The sequence below is a fragment of the Callorhinchus milii genome, unplaced genomic scaffold, assembly GCF_018977255.1.
Source record: "Callorhinchus milii isolate IMCB2004 unplaced genomic scaffold, IMCB_Cmil_1.0 Scaffold5, whole genome shotgun sequence".
NCBI classification, from domain to species: domain Eukaryota; kingdom Metazoa; phylum Chordata; class Chondrichthyes; order Chimaeriformes; family Callorhinchidae; genus Callorhinchus; species Callorhinchus milii.
Window position 1 is genome coordinate 25,922,276 of NW_024704746.1, and position 21,222 is coordinate 25,943,497.

The window sequence follows — 21,222 nt, forward strand, 5'->3', positions numbered from 1 at the left end:
CAGAAAGGTGCTTTTTTTGTGGAAATAAGTTGTGAGGAATGTAAGGCTGGTCTGTCCAGTTTCCTCACTGGTATTTGTTCCTTCTGGCATCTGGAGCTTAGTGGTTAGAGAACTTGCCTCGCAAGCGAGAGCACCTGGGTCCGTTTTCCCGGCCAGGGCAAAACATTGAGCAAGTTTCCTTACTCCACATGCCTCTGTTTGCCTAGCAGTAAGTGGGAACCGGTTGTTAGTCAATCGGAGGATCACTTTTCTGGGGGTTGCTCTATCAAATGTAGAGATTATTATTTACTGTATATTTACTGCATCATGGCTCATCCCTACAAATGGTCTCAGATCCACACCAACTAATGATGTTGGGGAAAACCTAGAGTGCCTTTGGTTTGGGAATATTTTAGGCTTAGTCTTGCAGTGTTCCAAAATTACGTTGTGCTGAAAGATTATTAAAGACAATAAAATCATTTCAGGGGATTCAGCAACCACTTAGAAGGATTGGTTAGGTCACAAGTTTCTACCTTCTGGCTATAGAAAGATCAAGAAACAGATTTGAATATTCAAAATAATTTTACAAGTACTATGTTCAATTTTGATGGCTTCCAACAGGATTTCCGAGATGCAGTGACTCAAGCAACGAGACAATATGGGAAGCAAGTGATTGAAGATAAGATCTTGAACCAGATCTTGTACTATCTACCGCAGCTATACGAGTTAAACCGAGGGCTGCTCAGAGAACTTGAGGAGAGAATGGCACATTGGTAACTAACCTTTCTGCATAATATTTGTATGATTGAAACCCAGTACAATTTGAAAAATAGAACCTTTTGGGTTTGTGGGTTGTACTGAATACTAAATTCATTATCTTTAATACTAATCCTTGTATTTGATATAGTGGTTTATAACATTATCAAGACATCTCAAAGTGCTTCACAGGATTTACTGTAAAGTGAATTGATTGTATTTTGTTATTTATTTTAGTTACTATATAGTTATATTTCCCATATAGTTTGAACACTAAAGATCAAAGGTTACAATTTAAAAACGATTTACTCTTGTAACTAACCCATTCCTAACCCATACAAGTTGTCTAGAGACATGTTGTCTCTAGCTGAAGTTCTTATTGCAAAATGTTATTTCTGTTTTGTCAAAACGTTGTTTCTGTCTACAGGAATGAACATCGGAGAATAGCTGATATATTCATGACGAAAGGTCCATACCTAAAGATGTATTCTACTTATATCAAAGAGTTTGACAAGAATGTTTGTTTACTGGATGAACAGTGCAAGAAGAATCCAATCTTTGCTGCCGTAGTTAAAGAATTTGAGGTAAAAACTTTGAATACCTTGTATAATAATAATCATTGCATTTGATTTCGTGCCTTATCATGTCTTTGAGACATCTCAAAGTGCTCCACAGAATTTACTGTAAAATGTATATACCGTATATCTTGTGGGCAAAACCCGGGGCAGCCAATTGCACACAGCAGTATCCCACAAACAGTCATGGATCGAGTAACCAAATTTTTTTGAAGAGATTATTATCCCCGAAAAAGTGATTCACCAATCGACTAACAACCGGGTTCCTACTTACTGCGAGGTGAACAGAGGCGTATAGAGTAAGGAAACGTGCCTAAGGTTTCGCCCTGCTCGGGAATCAAATCCAGGTCCTCTCACTTGCGAGGTGAATGCTCTAACCAATATGCTACAGCACTCCACGAATATGGAAGTCTTGTTTGAACACTTAACAACAGCTCATGTTGTCATCAGAATACAACTTGCTAAAGAAGCAAGCTAGTTTCAATGCTATGTTTAATTGTTATTGAATGTCCTTGTTCTTCTCTACAAAGTTTCAGGGCTGTGTTTGTTTTGTTTCAGATGAGTTCTCGGTGTGCAAGCCTGGCCCTCAAACATTACCTGTTAAAGCCTGTCCAGAGGATTCCACAGTACAAACTGCTTTTAACAGGTATTATTTCTTATTGTGCCTTATTTCTAACATTTTGATGACCGTTATTGGCTTGGGCTTTTTTTACTTTCTCTGCTAATAAAAGCATCTGACTCCTTTTCCTTCCACTGGGATACAGTTCTAAGGGCCGTTCCTAGGTGGTCATTATTCTTGTGTGAGTTTTGATAGGATATTTGACTGCAGGAGGCATAACAGTTAAGTCTGATCTTGCCCTCATCTGATATACCCACTTTCTAGCAAATGTTTCTGGATACCGATCAGATTTTCCCCTCTTAATGGGGCACAAAGGTTAATTGTAGCACATCATCTGCTTCGCTGGCAGAGCTCTGGGACACTATCCCACGTGAAGGTGCTGTATAAATGCACGTTGTTGTTGTTAATCGGCCAAATCAGCATAGAACTATATCAAGCCAACAACTTTCTAGTCTGCCTGGATTCTGCTGTTACCCACAGGACCATCATCGGAAATGTGAAACAAACATTTCATGGATGATGATTTTAAGTTATTCCTGCACTGGAAATTCCACTTGTTGGTTAATATGTAAACGGTTAATTATCTGGTTACTGATATGTGGCAGTTGTAGTTTCAGTTTTCATTTCTTCGATATTTAAATGAAATTAATTTCAGTTAAAGTAAATCATTTAACAGTTTAAAAATATTTTGTCACTGGTTTGAGGTTGTAGCCTAGACATAGGATGTTGGTAGTCTTTCATAATACTGTATTATCTAATGTTTGTAGAGGGGAAGCTGTACATTTCCAACTGGTGAAACCAGGGCTCAGTGGGTAGGGATACATGCTGTGTGTGAGCAGGAGTAATGACTATTCTCTCTTTCAAGGAGTTTCTGCTACTTGATGTTCACGTAGGTAGGGTGCAAGACTGTCTGGTGTCCATTAATCAAATTGACTTAATATCCTCATTATGGCTGACCTGGTTTCAAGGTAAAATGTCTGACAATGGAATATGAAACTTCGTTAGGCTACTTACCTCAGGCGCTGACAGCATCAGCATCCAAGGCTGCACTCTCCACCTCTCAAAGCCAGTCAAGAACCTCGGTGCTCTGTTCGACCCTGAGCTGTCCTTTCTTCCCCACATCCGCGCCACAACCGGCACCGCCTTCCACCACCTCCGAGAACATCGCCAGACTACAGCACTACCTCACCCCTCACGCGGCTGAAACTCTGGTCCACGCCTTTATCACCTCAAGGTTGGACTATGGGACCTCTCTCCTCGTCGGCCTTCCCGGCCCTCCCTCCACACTGCAGGTCATTCAGAACTCTGCAGCTCGTGTACTGTCCCACACCAGACACCGCGACCACATCACTCCCACCCTCGCCCTCACCCTCGCCCTCGCCCTCGCTCGCCTCCACTGGCTCCCCATCCCCCAGAGGATCGAATTCAAGATCCTCATCCTCACCTACAAGGCCATTCACAGCCTCGCTCCCTCCTACCTCTCCGACCTACTATCCCCTTACCTACCTGCCCGTACCCTCCGTTCCTCTGGCTCCGGTCTGCTCCACATCCCCCACCCTAACCGCCCTATCATCGGTGGCCGAGCCTTCAGCCTCTCAGCCCCGAGGCTCTGGAACACCATCCCCCAGTGCCTTCGCCGCTTCCTCCCTCTCCTCCTTCAAGGCCGGTCTCAAAACCTTTCTCTTTGACCGAGCCTTCAGCTCCCCTCTTGACTCTCTACCCCCTCCTCGCTCCCTCCCTTCCCTCCCCTCACCCTGACCATTTATCTCCTGCTCGGGTCCCGACCCAACTGTCCAACGCCTTGGGATGTCCTCCCGACGTGAAAGGCGCTCTATAAATGCAATCTTGTTGTTGTAGTTGATCCTCTGCCACAGTCTCCATAGTTTCATGGCTGCGGTACGCCACGGCACTGTTGATGGTAAACTAGCCAGCCTGGCTCGTAAGCAAGAGTCGGAGCGGAAGACCAGTTACTGTGGTAGGGATACTTCCCACTTGGCTTCTATTAATCTCACAAGCCAAAGCCCAATGGGTAGGGTGGTTCTAGCTGAAAAAGCATCAGGAAGCTTGCCAGACAGTGCTTGTAATAGCAAACTATGCCATATGGCCTTATGCATTGTGATGGGTTTCTACATGTGTTGGACATCACACGACCAAAAGTATCTGCAAGCGTATCTATCTCAAAATAATGTGTATGCTACTGTTGTACAGAGATTTTTACATTTATTTCATACAAAGTTGCTGTTTAACACACAATATAGTTTTAGTATTCATTGTAATTTTTCTTCAAATGGATCTCAAATTCTCAGTCAGATATTGCAAATTAATTAAAATGGAATTCTAGAACATTCCGAGATTGTGTTTTAAACTGTTTACTTGAAAATTTTAATTTAAAAATTCTTTAAAACTAAGTCATTTTGCTTCTGTTCAGCCCAGTATAACCTCAGGAATATGGCTTTCCTGACTACTGTTCCCTCACTTCTTTAGAGTGGAGAGGGGAACCACCTCATGGCCACTTATCTCCACAGATTGACGGATGCTCAAGAGCATTCCTGACTGTTGTCCCTCTACACACCATGTTAGTGTATTAAGTTGCTGTCCCAATGGTTTTCTGAAAGCTTATCTATTACAATAAAATGTCCTTTTTGGAACAAGTCAATAGTCCCTTTATACCCGCCAAATCTTGTAACAACAGGGCTTATGATTTAAGAACTTAAGTCTACTTTGTAATTTATCTAATTTTCTCATGTTGGGAACAATTATTATCTGTTAAAAAAAATTAGCACATACGCACTTTACCTTCATTACATCACCTCGGGGCATCCTCCTGACATGACTGATGCCGTATAAATATAAATTTGTATTGTGTTTTGTAAAGGAGTTCTGGATTTTAAAATAAAACAAAATCTATCACTTTCTCTTATTATGCCATGTTACACAGGAAAGCTAAGCAGGTGAGTTTGTAACATTTGGAGCTTAATCTTTTATCACTTTTAGTGCCATTCAATTTTTTAAACACGTTTGTGCCATACATTTTTGTGCATTGGGCTATCTGGAGTTAGTATAAGCATACTGAACAATGGAAAACGGGGAGATATTGTAGTATTATTATTTTGATGTTTTGATTCCACATGGATCAAAAACATCTATTTAAGGAAAGTAACGTAGTTTTCTAAATGGGAATTTGTACCTGCATTTAGCATTAAATAATTTAATATAATAATTTGGTCACTCAATCCACAACTGTTTGTGAGACACTGCTGTGTGCAATTGGCTGCCGCGTTTCGCCCACAAAATATGCAATCAGTTCACTTTACAGTATATTTTGTTAAGCGCCTTAAGACGTCTTGAAGACGTGATAAGGCGTTATATCAAATGCAAGGATTATTATATAAGACAACTGGTTCTGTGATTCTACTGCCATCTAGTGATTATTTTTAAATACTGTGGTCCTTAATGCAGTATGGTAACCTATTTCACCATGTCCCTAAGTGCGGTATTACAGCAGTGGAAGGTTTAGTTTGAGAGTAAATACTGTGCTAATTAATTTGGGAGTAAAAAGGACTTGGTGAGTTTTGAATTGAATAGTATGTATGTTTTGGCCTTCAATTGAAACACCTCTAACATTTAAGCTGCTGGGAAAACCGGGCTATTAAAGGTGCTGTAAACCTAGTGAGGAGTGTGGGCTGGATTGCTGAATTTCCCTTCTGGCCTAGGTAGCATCTGGCCTCCATATCACTTGAAATTACCAGCTTTGTGTGGCTTATTGTAACTTAAACTTATTGAGTATTGGAAGCGGTCAGAGTGAAGGAAGTACAGAAAGTATTGTACAAAGTTTACTGAATGCTGCAGATAAATTGTATCCTTAGCAGACAGTCAACAGCATATAGTTCTTCACATGGGCCATTCAGAACCATTTACTCTTATTAAATGGATTTGAGCTTGAGATTCTATTGTTGTATCATTACAACTAAATTTACTAAATGGAAGCTAATCAGTAAGTTAAAACCATGTTTCTTATCACATATAATAACAGGATCTCATTTGGGATTGATGGAAAGCAACCATGAAGAATGCATTATTTATCACCTGTTGAGTTTTATTTGATGGTTTAGATCAGAGATGGTCAATGTGGATACGTAGAATAGCCATGTGGTATAGATGACTATTTTCTAAAGCTACATGTTCAACTTTTTTAATTTAAAAAAAATTTAAATCTCAATTGGCTGCTGTCTTTTGCCCACAATATATACAGTCGCCAGACTTTACAGTATATTTTGTGAAATGCTTTGAGACTTCTTAATGACATGATAATGTGCTATAACAAATGCAAGTACTATTATTATTACATGGGCTTCGTTTGAAGTTTTTAGAATATAAAGCACTTCTTTGGAATCAGCTGATATAAAAGTGGCATAAATTAATTTCAGTGATTTGTTATGGAGTACTTTTTTTGTACAAAGGAAGATAATAGTTAACCCTCATGAAACAAATCTGTCTCAGTTAGCTCCATAGATGGACTGGAGTGAGGAGGTAAAGGTATCAGTTTGAGCAGTGATCATCCACATGTGTTTTGAGCATTTCCAGAAAGTGGCTGACCTGTGTTTAGTTAACTGATCTCAGTCAAAAAAGCAATTACAACAGCAGCTCAGAGACGCTGCTTACCTCTTTCCTCCCCCCGGCCCAGGGGGATAGTCACTCTTTGGTTAATTGTAAGTGCAGTCTCCTTTTACCATTTAATTTGGGGTTTGGGGACCTTGTCTAGAAAACTAGTCATACCTCCATTTGCCCTCTCCACTCAGCTAACTTGGGCTTACCCCGTGTTCCATGCCCTCTCTGCTTCATGATCATTGGCTGAGCCTTCATCTCCTATGCACCTAATCTGTGGAACTTTCTTCCTATCTCTCTCTGTCTCTCTGCTTCTCTATCTGTCTTTAAGTTCTGCCTCAAACTTCCCTCTTTCGACATGCCAACAGCCATTATCCCCTTCTCCTCTCCAATGCTTGTCATCTGATCCTGTCCTTGTGAAGTGCTCTGAGATGTTACTCTGCTTGAAGGGTGCTATATACGTGCAAGTTATTGTTCTAATGACCTTCACATTATTTGAATATTTGCTGAGAAGCATACTGCAATGAACTGTTCTCTGTTTCTGTTTTAGACTATGTAAAAAACCTGTCTAAAGACTGTGTTGATTATAAAGATACTCAAGGTACTCTCCATTTTAATTTCAATCGTCTTTAAGTTACATTTTAAATTTCGAGCTCCATTTTTATCTTTCAATTATTAATGCCACTTGTTCTTTATCATGTCAGCTGCCCTTGCCATCGTTGTTGAAGTAGCCAATCATGCCAATGACATCATGAAACAAGGGGTAAGTAGACCCGTTTCACTGTAAATCACTGCATTTGATACTTGCTGTGTTTCCAAGGCTTGTTGAGAATTTGGCTATGAACTTGAGTTTTATTTTAATGTTTCTAGGATAACTTCCAGAAGCTGATGCAAATTCAATACAGCCTCAATGGACAACATGAGATTGTGCAGCCAGGAAGGGTGAGGACTACTGACTATCTCTGCAAGTCTTGTTTCCATGTTTAGAGATTATGGTTGCACTATATAGTACAAATTAGCTGCCGAATTCACCTACAAATACAGTTGCTAAACTTGCCAGTGAATCCTTGAAATACTTTGGAACACCTTGACAATATGATAAGGCACTATATCAAACCCTATTTCTCATTAAGATTTATTGAAAATTGAAGACCATTTTTATAACGCTCTCTAACACAGGATTTACAAAAAAAAACTTCATCTGACTTCATTATAGATAATAAAAGAAGTTGTAATATGAAATGATTGACAGGTAAACTGTTCATTCCTTAGTACCACTTTCCATACCATTTTTTCTGGTATAAAATAAACTTTTTTCCAGCCTCAAAGCTTTTCTTTATGGTAGCAAACCATCATGTGGCCCAATTGAAAATTGCAGCTTCAACAATCAGCTGACGAGGGCTTCTAAATTTAATAATAATAATCTTTGCATTTGATATAGCGCTTTTCACGTCTTCTAGATGTCTCAAAGCGCTTCACAGAATAGACTGTAACTTCTAATTCAGATCATTCAATATCTGAAACTTCTAGATTAAAGCAGGTGATTTAGTTAATGGCACGTTTGCTTTTCAAGTACATATTCAACACATTTGAACACTATTTACATATAAATCTGTCCAGTCTGCTAACCTATTGCAACTAATAACATTTTCATACATTTTGTCTTGATGTAACTAGGTTTTTCTAAAGGAAGGAACTCTAATGAAGCTGTCCAGGAAAATCATGCAGCCGCGAATGTTTTTTCTGGTAAAGTTCGAAATTCTATTTGCCTCCTACACACGGCTGGAAATGGTGCTCTTTTCTGTGTTTCTACTGTCTTCAACGCTGTAATTTTTTATTTAGAAAAATGCATGTACAGATGAAGCCTAAGTATATGAGATTCAAAGAACTGCTTTTGTGACAGTTCTTTAAAGCACAGTTCATTTAATAATAATGATTTGGTCACTCAATCCACGACTGTTTGTGGGACACTGCTGTGTGCAATTGGCTGCTGCGTTTCGGCCACAAAATATACAGTCGATTCACTTTACAGTATATCCTGTGAAGCACTTTGAGACGTCTCAATGACATGATAAGGCACTAAGTAAAATGCTAAATTATTATTATTGAACTCATGCATGCATGGTATGGGTAATTTAGGGTGGGGAGGGCGGGGGGTGGGAAAACACTGGATTTTGACTTGATTGAAGATTGTTGCTTTCAATTTTAATTACATTCTTTTCTAACTTTTGCAGCTAAACGATGTTTTGTTGTACACTACACCAGTGCAGTCTGGAATGTATAAGCTTAATAACATGCTGTCACTGGCAGGTATGAAGGTGAGTGATTGATTCTCATCTCCCCAACATCTCTTGGACTAAACTCTTAATACAGTGTAGGAAAATAACTGCAAATTAAATTTATATTAAATGCTCAGTTTCTTTGCCCACACAATGAAGAAAACAATGTAATATCCGGAGCCCTGTAGTGTAGTGGTCAGAGCACTCATGAGAGGACCGGGGTTTGATTCCTGGGCAGAGCAAAATGTTGGACAAGTCTCCTTATTCCACACACCTCTGTTTACCTAGCAGTAAGTAGGAACCCGGTTGTTAGTCGATTGACCGATCACTTTCCGGGAATAATAATCCCTTTTTTTTAAATAAAATTCTATTCTAGAACGACTACTTTGATAAGAATTCGGTCACTCAATCTGTGACTGTTTGTGAGACACTGCTGTGCGCAATTGTCTGCTGCATTTTGCCCACAGGATATACAGTGAATTCACTTTGATGCCAGCGTGCTCCAGCCATGCGTAAAAAGGCTTTCACTTAAAAAATATAAAAGCCACAACTGAAATCATACTTTTTCCTTATGTAAAAAGTACAATTTCAACAATAAAAATAATCCTTGCATTGATATAGCGCCTTATCATGTCATTGAGACGTTTCAAAGCGCTTCATAGAATATACTAGCAGAGCGAAACCTTGGGCAAGTTTCCTTACTCCACACGCCTAATAATAATCCCTCCAAAACAATAATAAATTGGTCAGTTTCAATCCACGGTTGTTTGTGGGACACTGCTGTGCGCAATTGGCTGCTGCGTTCGCCCACAAATATACAGTCAATTCACTTTACAGTCTATTCTGTGAAGCGCTTTGAGAAGTCGAGAAGACGTGAAAAGCGCTATATCAAATGCCAGGATTACTATTTATATATTATATTGTAAAGTGAATTGACTGCATATTTTGGGGGCAAAATATATTTTGTGGATGAAATACAATGCTTTAAAATGTGCTCTTTGTGCTCTAGGTCAGTAAACCATCTCAAGAAGCCTACCAGAATGAACTGAATATAGAAAGTGTGGAGCGTTCCTTTATTCTATCAGCCAGGTAACACTTCCATTGATGAATTCCTCATGTCTTTTGGGAATAATGCCATTTATACTGCAGAAATGCAATTGGAACTTGTATTCGTATTTCACCTCACAGAGAATACAGCAACAACAAGATTTCATTTATAGAGCGCCTTTCACGTCGGGAGGACGTTCCAAGGCGCTGGACAGTTGGGTCAGGACCTGAGCATTGGGGGGGAAATGGTCAGGGTGAGGGGAGAGAAGGGAGGGAGCGAGGAGGGGGGAAATGGTCAGGGTGAGGGGAGGAAAGGGAGGGAGCGAGGAGGGGGTAGAGAGTCGAGAGGGGAGCTGAAAGCATGGTTGAAGAGAAAGGTCTTGAGACCGGCCTTGAAGGAGGAAAGGGAGGCCGTGAATGGCATTGTAGGTGAGGATGAGGATCTTGAATTCGATCCTCTGGGGGATGGGGAGCCAGTGGAGGCGAGCGAGGGTGGGAGTGATGTGGTCGCGAAGGGACAGTACACGAGCTGCAGAGTTCTGAATGACCTGCAGTGTGGAGGGAGGGCCGGGAAGGCCGACGAGGAGAGAGTTCCCATAGTCCGGCCTTGAGGGGATAAAGGCGTGAACCAGAGTTTCAGCAGCGTGAGGGGTGAGGTAGTGCCGTAGTCTGGCGATGTTCCAGAGGTGATGGAAGGCGGTGCCAGTTGTGGCGCAGATATGAGTGAGAAAGGACAGCTCAGGGTCGAAAGAACCCCGAGGTTCCTGATGGCTTTGAGAGGTGGAGAGTGCAGCCTTTGATGCGGAGGCTGTCAGCGCCTGAGGCGCGGAGGAGCTGACGTGAGCCAATCAGGAGGGCCTCAGTTTTGCGCACGTTGAGCTGAAGAAAGTTGTCTCTCGTCCAGGACTCGATGTCGGACAGGCAGCTGTCAGGACATCGGGGGTCGTGGAGTTGAGGGTAGAGGAGGAAAGGTAGAGTTGGGTGTCATCCGCATACATGTGGAAGTTAACCCCATGTCTGCGGATGATGTCACCACAGGGGGAGCATATAGAGGGTGAAGAGGAGGGGACCGAGGACAGAGCCCTGAGGGACACCGCACGAGACAGTGCGGGGGGTGGAGGAAAAGCCGTTTGTGAAAACAAAATGAAGACGATGGGAGAGGTACGACCTAAACCACTCAAGGACAGGGCCTTGAAGGTTGAGGTGGAGGAGGATAGCGTGGTCGACCGTATCAAATGCGGCCGACAGGTCGAGGAGGCAGAGGGGACCCTGGTCGCAGATGGTCAAGATGTCATTGGTGACCTTGACCAGGGCAGTTTCTGTGCTATTGGCAGCACGGAAACCCGACTGAAGGGGTTCGAATAATGAATGGGTGGAGAGGAAAGAGCGCAGCTGGGAAGCGACAACTCTTTCAAGGACCTTGGACAGGAAGGGGAAGTTGGAGGTGGGCCGGTAGCTTGATAGCTGCGATGCATCAAGGGAGGGTTTTTTCAAAGTGGGAGTGATGGTGGCAGTTTTTAGGGGAATGGGAACGGAGCCAGAGGAGAGGGACAGGTTAATGGTGTCTGTGAGAAGTGGGGCAAGGAGGTGGAGCTGAGAGATAAGAAGTGGAGTGGGGATGGGGTCAAGGGAGCAGGTGGTGGGTTTCAGGGACAAGATGAGTTTGGTGACAGAGGGTGGGGAAACGGGTATGAAGGTGTGTAGGGAAGGATGGGTAGGAGTCGGAGTGTGGGAGGAAAGGGGTGGGGAAGGGAAGGAGTAAGTGGAAGTTGGAGGGGGAGTGACCGTGGAGTGGATTCCCTTGATTTGGGATTCAAGGAAATCCAGCATCTCCTCGCAGTGAAGGTTGGAGGAGATGACCTGCGCGGAGTGGCGGGGGGACGGAGGAGTCGGGATGTGGTAGAGAACAGAAGCCTGGAGTTGTTCTTCACCTCCAGGATTATCCTGGAGTAGAAGGACGACTTGGCCGAGGCTAGAGTGGAGCGGTAGATTTTGAGGAGGTCCAGCCAGATTTGTCGGTGGACTGTTAGGCCAGATTTGAGGCAGGTGCGTTCAGCGGCCCGCACCTGGCTCTTCAGTGAGTGGAGGTGGGTGGTGAACCAGGGGGAGGAGCGAGAGTAGGAGGCAGTACGGGAGGTGATGGGGGCAAGAGTATCCAACGAGTATTGCTCAACTGCCAATGTGGAGTCCTGTTGCCTCACAAGTGAGAGACCTGTGTTCGATTCCCGGCAGGGCAAAACCTTGGGCAAGTTTCCTTACTCCACACGCCTGATAATAATCCCTCAAGAAAAAAAACAATAATAAATTGGTCACTTCAATCCACGACTGTTTGCGGGACACTGCTGTGTGCAAGTTAAGCTCGGTGCGCTCAGTGGAACCCGCCTGGACTTTAAGGGAGCAGAGGTGGCTGGTGTACGAAGGTCACTCAGTTTAACAAACCATCTGTCTGTCATTCACCCAACCGCATACAGCAGCCAGATATAGCATTTGTTCATTCTATTTATATATCTGATAAGCCTCTTTTGTAATGGACAGAATAGTTTATAAACTTTGAGGACCAACTGACCTTGTTGAATTGCATTACTGCTGCTTGTGAAATGAGGACAAATGTTTGACTGTCGAAGTATACTTTTTGGGGAGATTCTTGTAAATGTGGGTAATTTTTTTGCCTTTTATAGTTTTAAAAATCTTAATAGTCCAGTTGGCATAAAAATCTCAATGGCTCTTTTGTTAGAATTTTAAGTTGAATATCAGTACATTGTGTGCATTCTTCACCTTGTAAAAGCAATATATTATTGTGTATTGTTGCTAACGTTTTGGAAGTGGTTTTGGAATATTGGGAGAGATAACCTTTACTGATGTTGCTGGGCAGTGTTGGTTTCCTCTTGCCTCAGTACCTGACCTTGTGGTTGCTCACACCAGCAGGATGTCTGCTGTATTCTGATAACATCTTAAGGCAGGAAGTTTAGATAAGGTTAACACAACAGACTCTAATGGTGTGATTGGTCTCAGCTTGTGCTTGGACTAGAAGTGAAAACCATACAGTAATTCAATAAAACATGAGGTAGAATAATCTACAGGGAGCAATAAAACCAGAGATTAGGTCCCAATAAACACATTAATTAATTTGGACCATTTTCTCCCACAAAATATACAGTCAATTCACTATACAGTATATTTTGTGAAGCACATTGAGATGTTTCAAAGACATTTTAGGAAATGTAAAGGTAGTTCAAATACTATATCAGTTTCTATAATAGTTAATTTTTTAAAATACTTCACAATGAAAAATATTTAGATTGATCATTTTAGTCTTTTAATAAAATGACCAAAACTAGTTGCTGTGCGCAATTGACTTACCTCGGTTCACCCACAAATTACAGCCAATCCACTTTACCATATATTCTGTGAAGTACTTTGCGACGTCTCAATAACATGATAAGGGGTTATATCATATGCAAGGATTATTATTGTTTTTGAACTATTGTGGAGTTTAGTAATTTAATTATTTCTGTATAATAATAATCCTTGCATTTGATATAGCGCTTTTCACGTCTTCTGGACATCTCTATGCGCTTCACAGAATAGACTGTAAGGTGAATTGACTGTATATTTGTGGGCGAACGCGGCAGCCAATTGTGCACAGCAATGTCCCACAAACAGTCGTGGATTGAAATGACCAATTTTTTTTTTTTTTGAGGGATTATTATCAGTCATGTGGAGTAAGGAAACTTGCCCAAGGTTTCACCATAAACATGCATGTAAGAATTTTTTTTATCCACAGTAGACATTTGAAGGAAGATCTGATTGAAGCCATGTTTAAGTGACAGATGTGAGTAAATAAGTACAGGACAGAGGCTGCTCTGGCTAAGTGTAGGGATTGAGATGGTGTGAATCTAGTCAATCACTGCAGCTAGCAGTAGAAGGATACTCTCGTTCAAATCACTTCCCTGACAGACTGTTTGGTAGTTAATAAAATGTATTGATTAATGCAGTTGGAATGGGAGAGGATTTCATTTGGACTCAAATTTACAGTTGTATAGGGTTCAGGTGTGTTTCTATAGTCCCATTTTTCCTTTTTGTTTGTCGGTCTTATTCAATGTAATTGTCTCCCACCCTGTCTGTAGTAATTATTTGCTAATATCAGCTGTTTTGCTTGTAGTTCAGCAACAGAAAGAGATGAATGGTTGGAAGCCATTTCTAAGGCCATTGAGGACTACACCAAAAAGCGGATCACATTCAGTGGTAGCAAAAGTCTGGATGAGGTATGGCTTATTTACGGAAACCTCTCGTGTGAAATTGAATGCTTTGACACATAATTGTTACATTTCCAAAAATGTTATCTTATTGATTACTGATGGGTAGAGTGGTACTAGCGGGAAAGCTTATTAGCTTGGGATACGGTATATAGTTTGATACACAACATGACAAGTGACTGCCAGGATGGTGGAAGGTGAACTGGATACACCTTGGTCTTTCATCTAGCAGTTCCTATGTTCTTATGTAACATCACATGGAAGGGATGCCTAAAGCTTTAGGGAAGCTATCGAGAGTTTTAAACTGCAGGCCTTCATGAGGTTTTTCTCTGACTGTGCTGCTAATGTAGGTAATCTGAGTGAGGTGAAGAGTTGTTTGTGAGGAAAATAATAGAAACTTAGAAACAGGAGTAGGGTATTCAGTCCCTTGAGCCTATTCCACCATTCTATAAAATTATGGCTCATAATGCTTTGATAATGCTTTGATGTTTTGTAGCTTCTGGATCATAAGCTTTTTTTTTAGGAAGAAGCAGATAAGACCGAATTGGATTCTCCACTAGGTACGAAAGCTCCGATCTGGATCCCTGACCCCCGTGCCACCATGTGTATGATCTGTACCTGTGACTTCACACTTACCTGGAGGAGGCATCACTGTAGAGCATGTGGAAAGGTTGGTATAGCAATTAATTTAATTTTTTTACCCCTGAATTTGACGATCTTTTGAGGTAGTCCTGCCAAACCAGATCTTAATGAGTGAGCTAAAACTTAGACAAGTCAGGGCTTGGGATACCTGTATTATAGGATTTCTGTAGTTATTTTACTTTGTTTTTTGGTTAGATTTCTCTCCTAACTCTTAACTTCCTTGTTTATCATTTGAATTGTTTGGTGTGGTGACGAACATTATAATTCACATTGAGATATTGCAAAAGTTTTGCTCTGTTTCTTTTTTTGAAAAAAAATATTAGAAACCCAAACGGTGATTTTGTAATTTAGTTTAGTGCTAGTTCAATTGAAATGATGATGATGATAATCCTTGCATTTCATACAACGCCTTATCATGTCATTGAGACGTCTCAAAGTGCTTCACAGAATATATTGTCAAGTGAATCGACTGTATATTTTGTGTGCAAAACATGGTGGCCAATTGCACACAGCAGTGTCCCACAAACAGTCATAGTTTGAGCGACCAAATTATTATAATTGATGATTTTTTAGCTTTGCCTGTATTCTCTTTATATTTAGATTGTCTGTCAAGCCTGTTCATCGAACAAATTCAGTTTGGACTACCTTAAAAATAGACCTGCTAGAGTTTGTGATTACTGCTTCACAGAGCTGCAAAAGAGAGGTAAGGTTTATAGCTTTTCACTGCAAACATTTTGGCAAAACAGGAGCATAATAAATATTTTGTAGATATTGAAATCTTGTCGATTTCCCCACTCAGCTCTGTTTGTAATAGAATTTTGCAAATCATTTCAAACTTTGCTTTATTTTTCAATTTAAATTGTAGTGTTAGATTTCTCTCCTTACCCATAACTTCCTTGTTTATCATTTGAATTGTGGGAATTCACATTGAGATATTGCAAAAGTTTTGCTCTGTTTCTTTATTTGAAAAAAAACGATATTAGAAACCCAGTCTGATGTGAAGATGCTGTCTACTCCTCAAAAATCTTCAAGTGCTCTCACCTCAGTTCTACATAGCATTCAGCATTCCTCAGGGCGAAAGCACAAGAAAATTCCAGCAGCATTGAAAGAAGTAAGTTGATCCAGTAACTCAAACTATTGTTAAAAGATTTTCACCTGGTTGGAGTATATATAAACTATTTATATATATATAACTCTATATAAAGTATTTACCTCACGCGCTAATAGAATCCTACAGCACAGAAGGAGGCCATTCGGCCCATCGTGCTTGTGCCGCCAGCCCTTTGAAAGAGTTACCAACTAGTCTCACTCCTCCACTCTTGCCCCACAACCCTGACCATTTTCCCTTTTCAAGTACCTATCCAATCCCCTTTCGAAAGCTACTATCAAATCTGCATCGACTACCCTTTCAGGCAGTGCATTCCAGACCATAACAACTCTTAAAAAGATGATGTCATGCACTTATATAAAAAAAAATTGTGTCAGGCACGCTTTTGTTACACACACTTGTGTTTGAGTAAAACCAGAATCATTCAGAAGCCAATTGTGTTTGCTTTACAACACAACATGTATATTTTCAAACAATGCCAGAGGGTGGCACAGCTTCAACTGAATTAGACAGGACCATGTGGCTCTCTCGCTCACTTAAAACTATCACTTGGGGTTGGATGGGAACCCACCACGTTTTTGATTGAACACATTCATAATGTTACTATTTTAAAGTAGATGCCAGTTTTATTATAATAATCTTTCATTTGATATAGCGGCTTATCACATCGTTGAGACGTCTCAAATTGCTTTTTTTAAAAATTTTAGGTGTCTGCTAACACTGGAGCCTCATCTATGAGTGGATATCTATATAGGTCAAAGGGCAGTAAAAAGCCATGGAAACGCTTTTGGTTTGTGATTCAGAATAAGGTCCTGTATACTTATGCTGCCAGTGAGGTAAGTATTAGATATGGTTAATGAGTAAATCCATTTATGTTCATGATCATGTCAACAGGATGTTGTGACTAAAACTTGGAATCTCATTAGAAAACAGAAAACCCACTTGCAAGTGAATAGAAATAATAATAATCCTTGCATTTGATATAGCGCCTTGTCACATTGTTGAGAGGTCTCAAAGCGCTTCACAGAATATATGGTAAAGTGGATTGACTGTATTTCATGGGCGAAACACAGCAGCCAATTGTGGATTGATTAAGTGACCAAATCAGGTGCAATAAATTACATTCTTATGGTGCAAAATGGGCAGCTTATTCCTCCTGAAGCAATATAGTTGCACAGTACTCAGTATAATTACCTCATAAATATTGTAGTGGAAACTCACCACCAGTGGAAGGCAAAGCTGGCATCCATGTCCACCATCTGGTGAGGAACACAATGTTGTAATCACTTGGCTACCAAGCTAGATTCAGTAGAGACTGAGAACTTAATCCTGCACAAACAAAGATTTTTATCTTTTGATTATGGTTTTCTCTACTCTGTTAGGTTACACAATATCATTCACTTTTTAATGTTCTCCATTTGCAATGTGTTCTAGTGTAAAGAGCGTACTTAATGACTAGCTATTATTATGAATGAGCAGAATTGTATTGTAAGTGTAAAGAGCGTACTTAATGACTAGCTATTATTATGAATGAGCAGAATTGTATTGTAAGTGTTTATATGGTTGCAGAATCTTGTATATAAAGCATTCAACACCAACAAATTGTGGACACTGTTCATTGTGCATTCATACAGCTGGCCCACTCACCTCATGTGCCAGGCATCTCAAGGTGCTGGACAGTCAGGGATTTGAACCCGAGCTGGAGGTTGGGATCAAGAGGGGTGAAGGGCTGGGAGGGTGACCAAAGGGACGGTCGAAGAGGAGGGTCTTGAGACGTATCTTGATGGAGGCAAGGGAGGTGATGAGACAAAGGGAATGTGGGATAGTTCCAAAGGGTGGGGACGGAGAGGCTGAAGACCCGACTGCTGATGGTGAAGTGGGCCAGGCGGGTGATGTAGAGCAGGCTGGAGCCCACTGAGTGAAGGGAGCGGACAGGTCGATATGGAAATGTACATATCGATATTTACTTCTAATAAGAATCATCCTAATAATGTGGATTCTTTATGGGAATTGGACAAAGCTTTATCTATCTCTAATGCTCGTTTATTTGAATAGGATGTGGCTGCTTTGGAGAGTCAACCATTGCTGGGATTCACGGTTTCTGGAGTTCATGAAGATCCTACAGAATCTAAAGTGATTTTTCAATTGCTCCACAAAAGAACACTGTTCTATGTATTTAAAGTTGATGATCAACATACTGCCCAGAGGTGGGTAAAATCATTTATTCCAAAGCTCAGCACAATCTGCAAACTTGCTTCCTCTTTTGTATGCAAACAGAGTGAGATCTGTTTATATAATTTATTGCAACGGTCCAGTAAATATATATAGACATTATGGTAGCATTATATCACAGACAATGTTTAATCATTGGAATCGCATTCATGCACATTTAGCATGTTAGTTAGATTTGTTATGCTCCAATTGTCAAACATTTTAAGTAAACAGTGTGTTTTAGAAACATAGAAACCAGAGGAGGCCATTCAGGTCTGTTCCGCCATTCTATTAGATCATGGCTGATCTGTACCTCAACTCCAATTATCCTCCCTTTTCCCATTTCCCTTGATACTAACAAACATCTGTCCACCTCAGTTTTGTGAATGGCTCCAGCATCCAAAGCCTTTTGGGGGAGAGAGTTCCAGATTTTTACTACCCTTTGGGTGAAAAAAATGCCTCCTGATTTTGTGTGTTTTTTTGTACATTTTATGCAGTATACGTTAAACACTAATGCAGATGTATATATGTATGATCTGTGTAGCGTGAGTTACAATAATGTAATATTGTAAATGTTCTCGTATCTCAACAGGTGGATAGAAGTTTTTCAAGAAGCAACTGTGTTATAGCACTCCAAAAATGGACGCACTTTTTTTGAAAAGCAATACAAGTTTAAAGGGAAAGAGTTCAAGAAACAACATCCAAACAGCTTTGTTGTGAAAACAATGTAGTGATTTGCTGCAATGCAACTGGACAACTGTTTCACTTCTACATGCATGTTGATCTCTGAAAGAAAACTCGTACGTGTAGCCATTAGCACCTTAATCTGCTATTACTGAAGATTCATCTCGGAGTGCAGAATGAACTGGATCGATTCTGTATTAACCCCAAAACACTCTTCATATTTTCTCAGGTTTTGTACTTTGCTATATATTTTGTATAATATAAATATATTAAAAACGTAACTTCCAAAAATCTCATATAAAATATTAGTTGGAAATGTTGGACAGTCCCTTTAATTTTCTCATTTAAAAAATGTCTCCAAAACTAGAACTGATTGACATAATTTTTTCAAGGTCATTGTAGACAACTAGAAACTAAGCTTAGTTTTCTTTGTTGGCAAGAGCCAAGGCTTAGGGAGCCCAGCGTATGTGTTGGGGTAACCAGCAAAAACTCCATAGCTTGCCATTGATATCGCTGCCTGGCAAGCTTTCCTGCTACTTGTCCAGCAATATCTATTATATTAGGAGGTTTGACAAAAGGTTTTGTGGTGCAAGTTAAGTAATATCTGTTTTCCCATTCTTCAATGATTTCTAAATATTAGGATTTGTGCATGTTTTTTTTTCTTGTGAATGATTGGAATTTTGTGATGTTTAAGCCTTCTAGGACCAGTATGGTGAAAATCTTATCACATATTTGAGATGTCTCAAAGTGCTTCACAGAATATACTGTAAAATGAATTGACTATGTATCTTGTTTGAGTTAATATTCATAGAATCAAATAATTGCGGCTTTCTCAACCAGCAAACTGATTTCACTGGTATTGATGTGCAATACCAGTTGGTTTTGATAATTTTTGCTGACTTAATAGAATTTACGCTTTAAGTCATTCCAGAAAACACTGCTCTTGCAACAGACCTCCTGAGAGTGAATCCACTTTCAACATCCAATACTCTAACTTAATTTACTGTTCCTGTATTTAATATTTGGCTTTTGTAAAATAATTCAGTGATGATTTGTACATGAGATATGTATTTATTAATTGTATTTTAGTGAGCAACTGGTTCCTTCTGAAGCCACAACAAACATCAATATAATTTAAAGTCCAACTTAATGTAAAATACAACTCTTCTCTAGAGCTCAGCACTGGTGCTCTATATTTTATATGGAAGTGTTGGGAGAAAGTATGCTGCGTCTGGTCTATCCGATCTGTGATATCTTAACAATTTGGCTTATGTTAATAAAATGAAGAAAAGTTCAGTTTCTCAACAGTAGATCCTCACTAATAAGTGTCAAAAACATGGCAATAGAAGAATTCAAAAAGAACTTGGTTTATGGGAGCACTTGAAATAAGGGCCACTGTATCAGCAAATACCACTCGACAAATCCCATGTAAAGTGAATGGGATGTTCCAGTATTTTCCACTGGCACACTGATCATCTGAATTCTGTCTTCATTCACCTCACTTCTACAAATTCCTATTCCTATGCAATTGTTATTTGAAGCCATTGACATTTACCAATTGATGATCTTATTTTTGTATTCATGCCTCAATTGCAGAATGGCTGTATTTAAGAATACTGTTCCATACGGTGTACTCCCACAATCTTAACAGGCTTTCTGGTCAATTATTCACTTTTTCCTGGTATAAATGCACAGGCAAAGCTAAGAAAATAAGATCTGGATATTTATTTTATTTTGCTTTCATTCGGGAATCCCTTTGAGATTATATATTGATATTGAATAAGTTGCTGTTTCTCACGAACTTCACTCTCCTCCTCCCTGGTAGCTTTTTCCCCTATTACCTGACACATAGGAAAAAAAGGTACAGGGGGAAAGGGCAGAGAAAGATACTGAGAAACAGCAAATTATTAACTTTTGAATTTTTTTTTTTTTTTTTTTGCATCTTACTGTCTAACTAGGACTTAACGTATTCCTCAACTCCCTTACCACGTCTCCAGTTTAGTTCTTAAGAAGTGACTCCTATTCAATATGATTTTTCTATCTCAGGAAATCCTTGCATGCATCAGTTCTCATTGGGAGTACTGTAAATCATGGAAATCCCCAATGACAAATTACTGTATCTGTAAAACGGTTTATTTTAAAAGATTGCTTAAAGCCTTTCAAAAATGTTGATGCAAGATTTAAATATAACTTATTAAAATAATAATTTAGAGAAACCCAAACCACCCTGACCCAATGTATGGCTACCAAATGACAAAGTACTGCCCAGTTCTCTTGTTATCAATATGCAGTGCATATTATCACTGTTTGGGAGATTGTTTTTCATGTAATGATGTTTGTGTTATTGAGGATTGCACTACACAAAACAGTATTTTATAATAAAATGAGTGGTGAAAGAAAGCATTTACATGTTGCCCAAGCATAAGCAGAAACACTTTGTACATTTTTACATACACTGTTT

At 40.0% G+C, this 21,222-nt stretch overlaps 1 protein-coding gene across 3 annotated transcripts in view; it reads left to right on the forward strand.

Annotated features, from left to right (window-relative positions):
• Positions 1-19,231, forward strand: part of fgd6 (FYVE, RhoGEF and PH domain containing 6) — a 32,496-nt gene extending 13,265 nt beyond the window's left edge. For 2 of the 3 annotated variants that reach the window (XM_007909074.2, XM_007909076.2), the window contains 16 exons: positions 601-752; positions 1,163-1,319; positions 1,869-1,956; positions 7,085-7,135; positions 7,239-7,297; positions 7,405-7,476; positions 8,212-8,280; positions 8,769-8,852; positions 9,823-9,902; positions 14,023-14,125; positions 14,640-14,786; positions 15,359-15,461; positions 15,742-15,869; positions 16,574-16,702; positions 17,922-18,073; positions 18,670-19,231. In XM_007909074.2, coding sequence (XP_007907265.2) covers positions 601-752; positions 1,163-1,319; positions 1,869-1,956; positions 7,085-7,135; positions 7,239-7,297; positions 7,405-7,476; positions 8,212-8,280; positions 8,769-8,852; positions 9,823-9,902; positions 14,023-14,125; positions 14,640-14,786; positions 15,359-15,461; positions 15,742-15,869; positions 16,574-16,702; positions 17,922-18,073; positions 18,670-18,706 — 1,611 coding nt within the window. In that variant the 3' untranslated portion in view covers positions 18,707-19,231. The remainder of the gene's footprint in view (positions 1-600; positions 753-1,162; positions 1,320-1,868; positions 1,957-7,084; positions 7,136-7,238; positions 7,298-7,404; positions 7,477-8,211; positions 8,281-8,768; positions 8,853-9,822; positions 9,903-14,022; positions 14,126-14,639; positions 14,787-15,358; positions 15,462-15,741; positions 15,870-16,573; positions 16,703-17,921; positions 18,074-18,669) is intronic. The other variant, XM_007909075.2, reaches the window with a different exon arrangement.
• Positions 19,232-21,222: the final 1,991 nt, after the last annotated feature.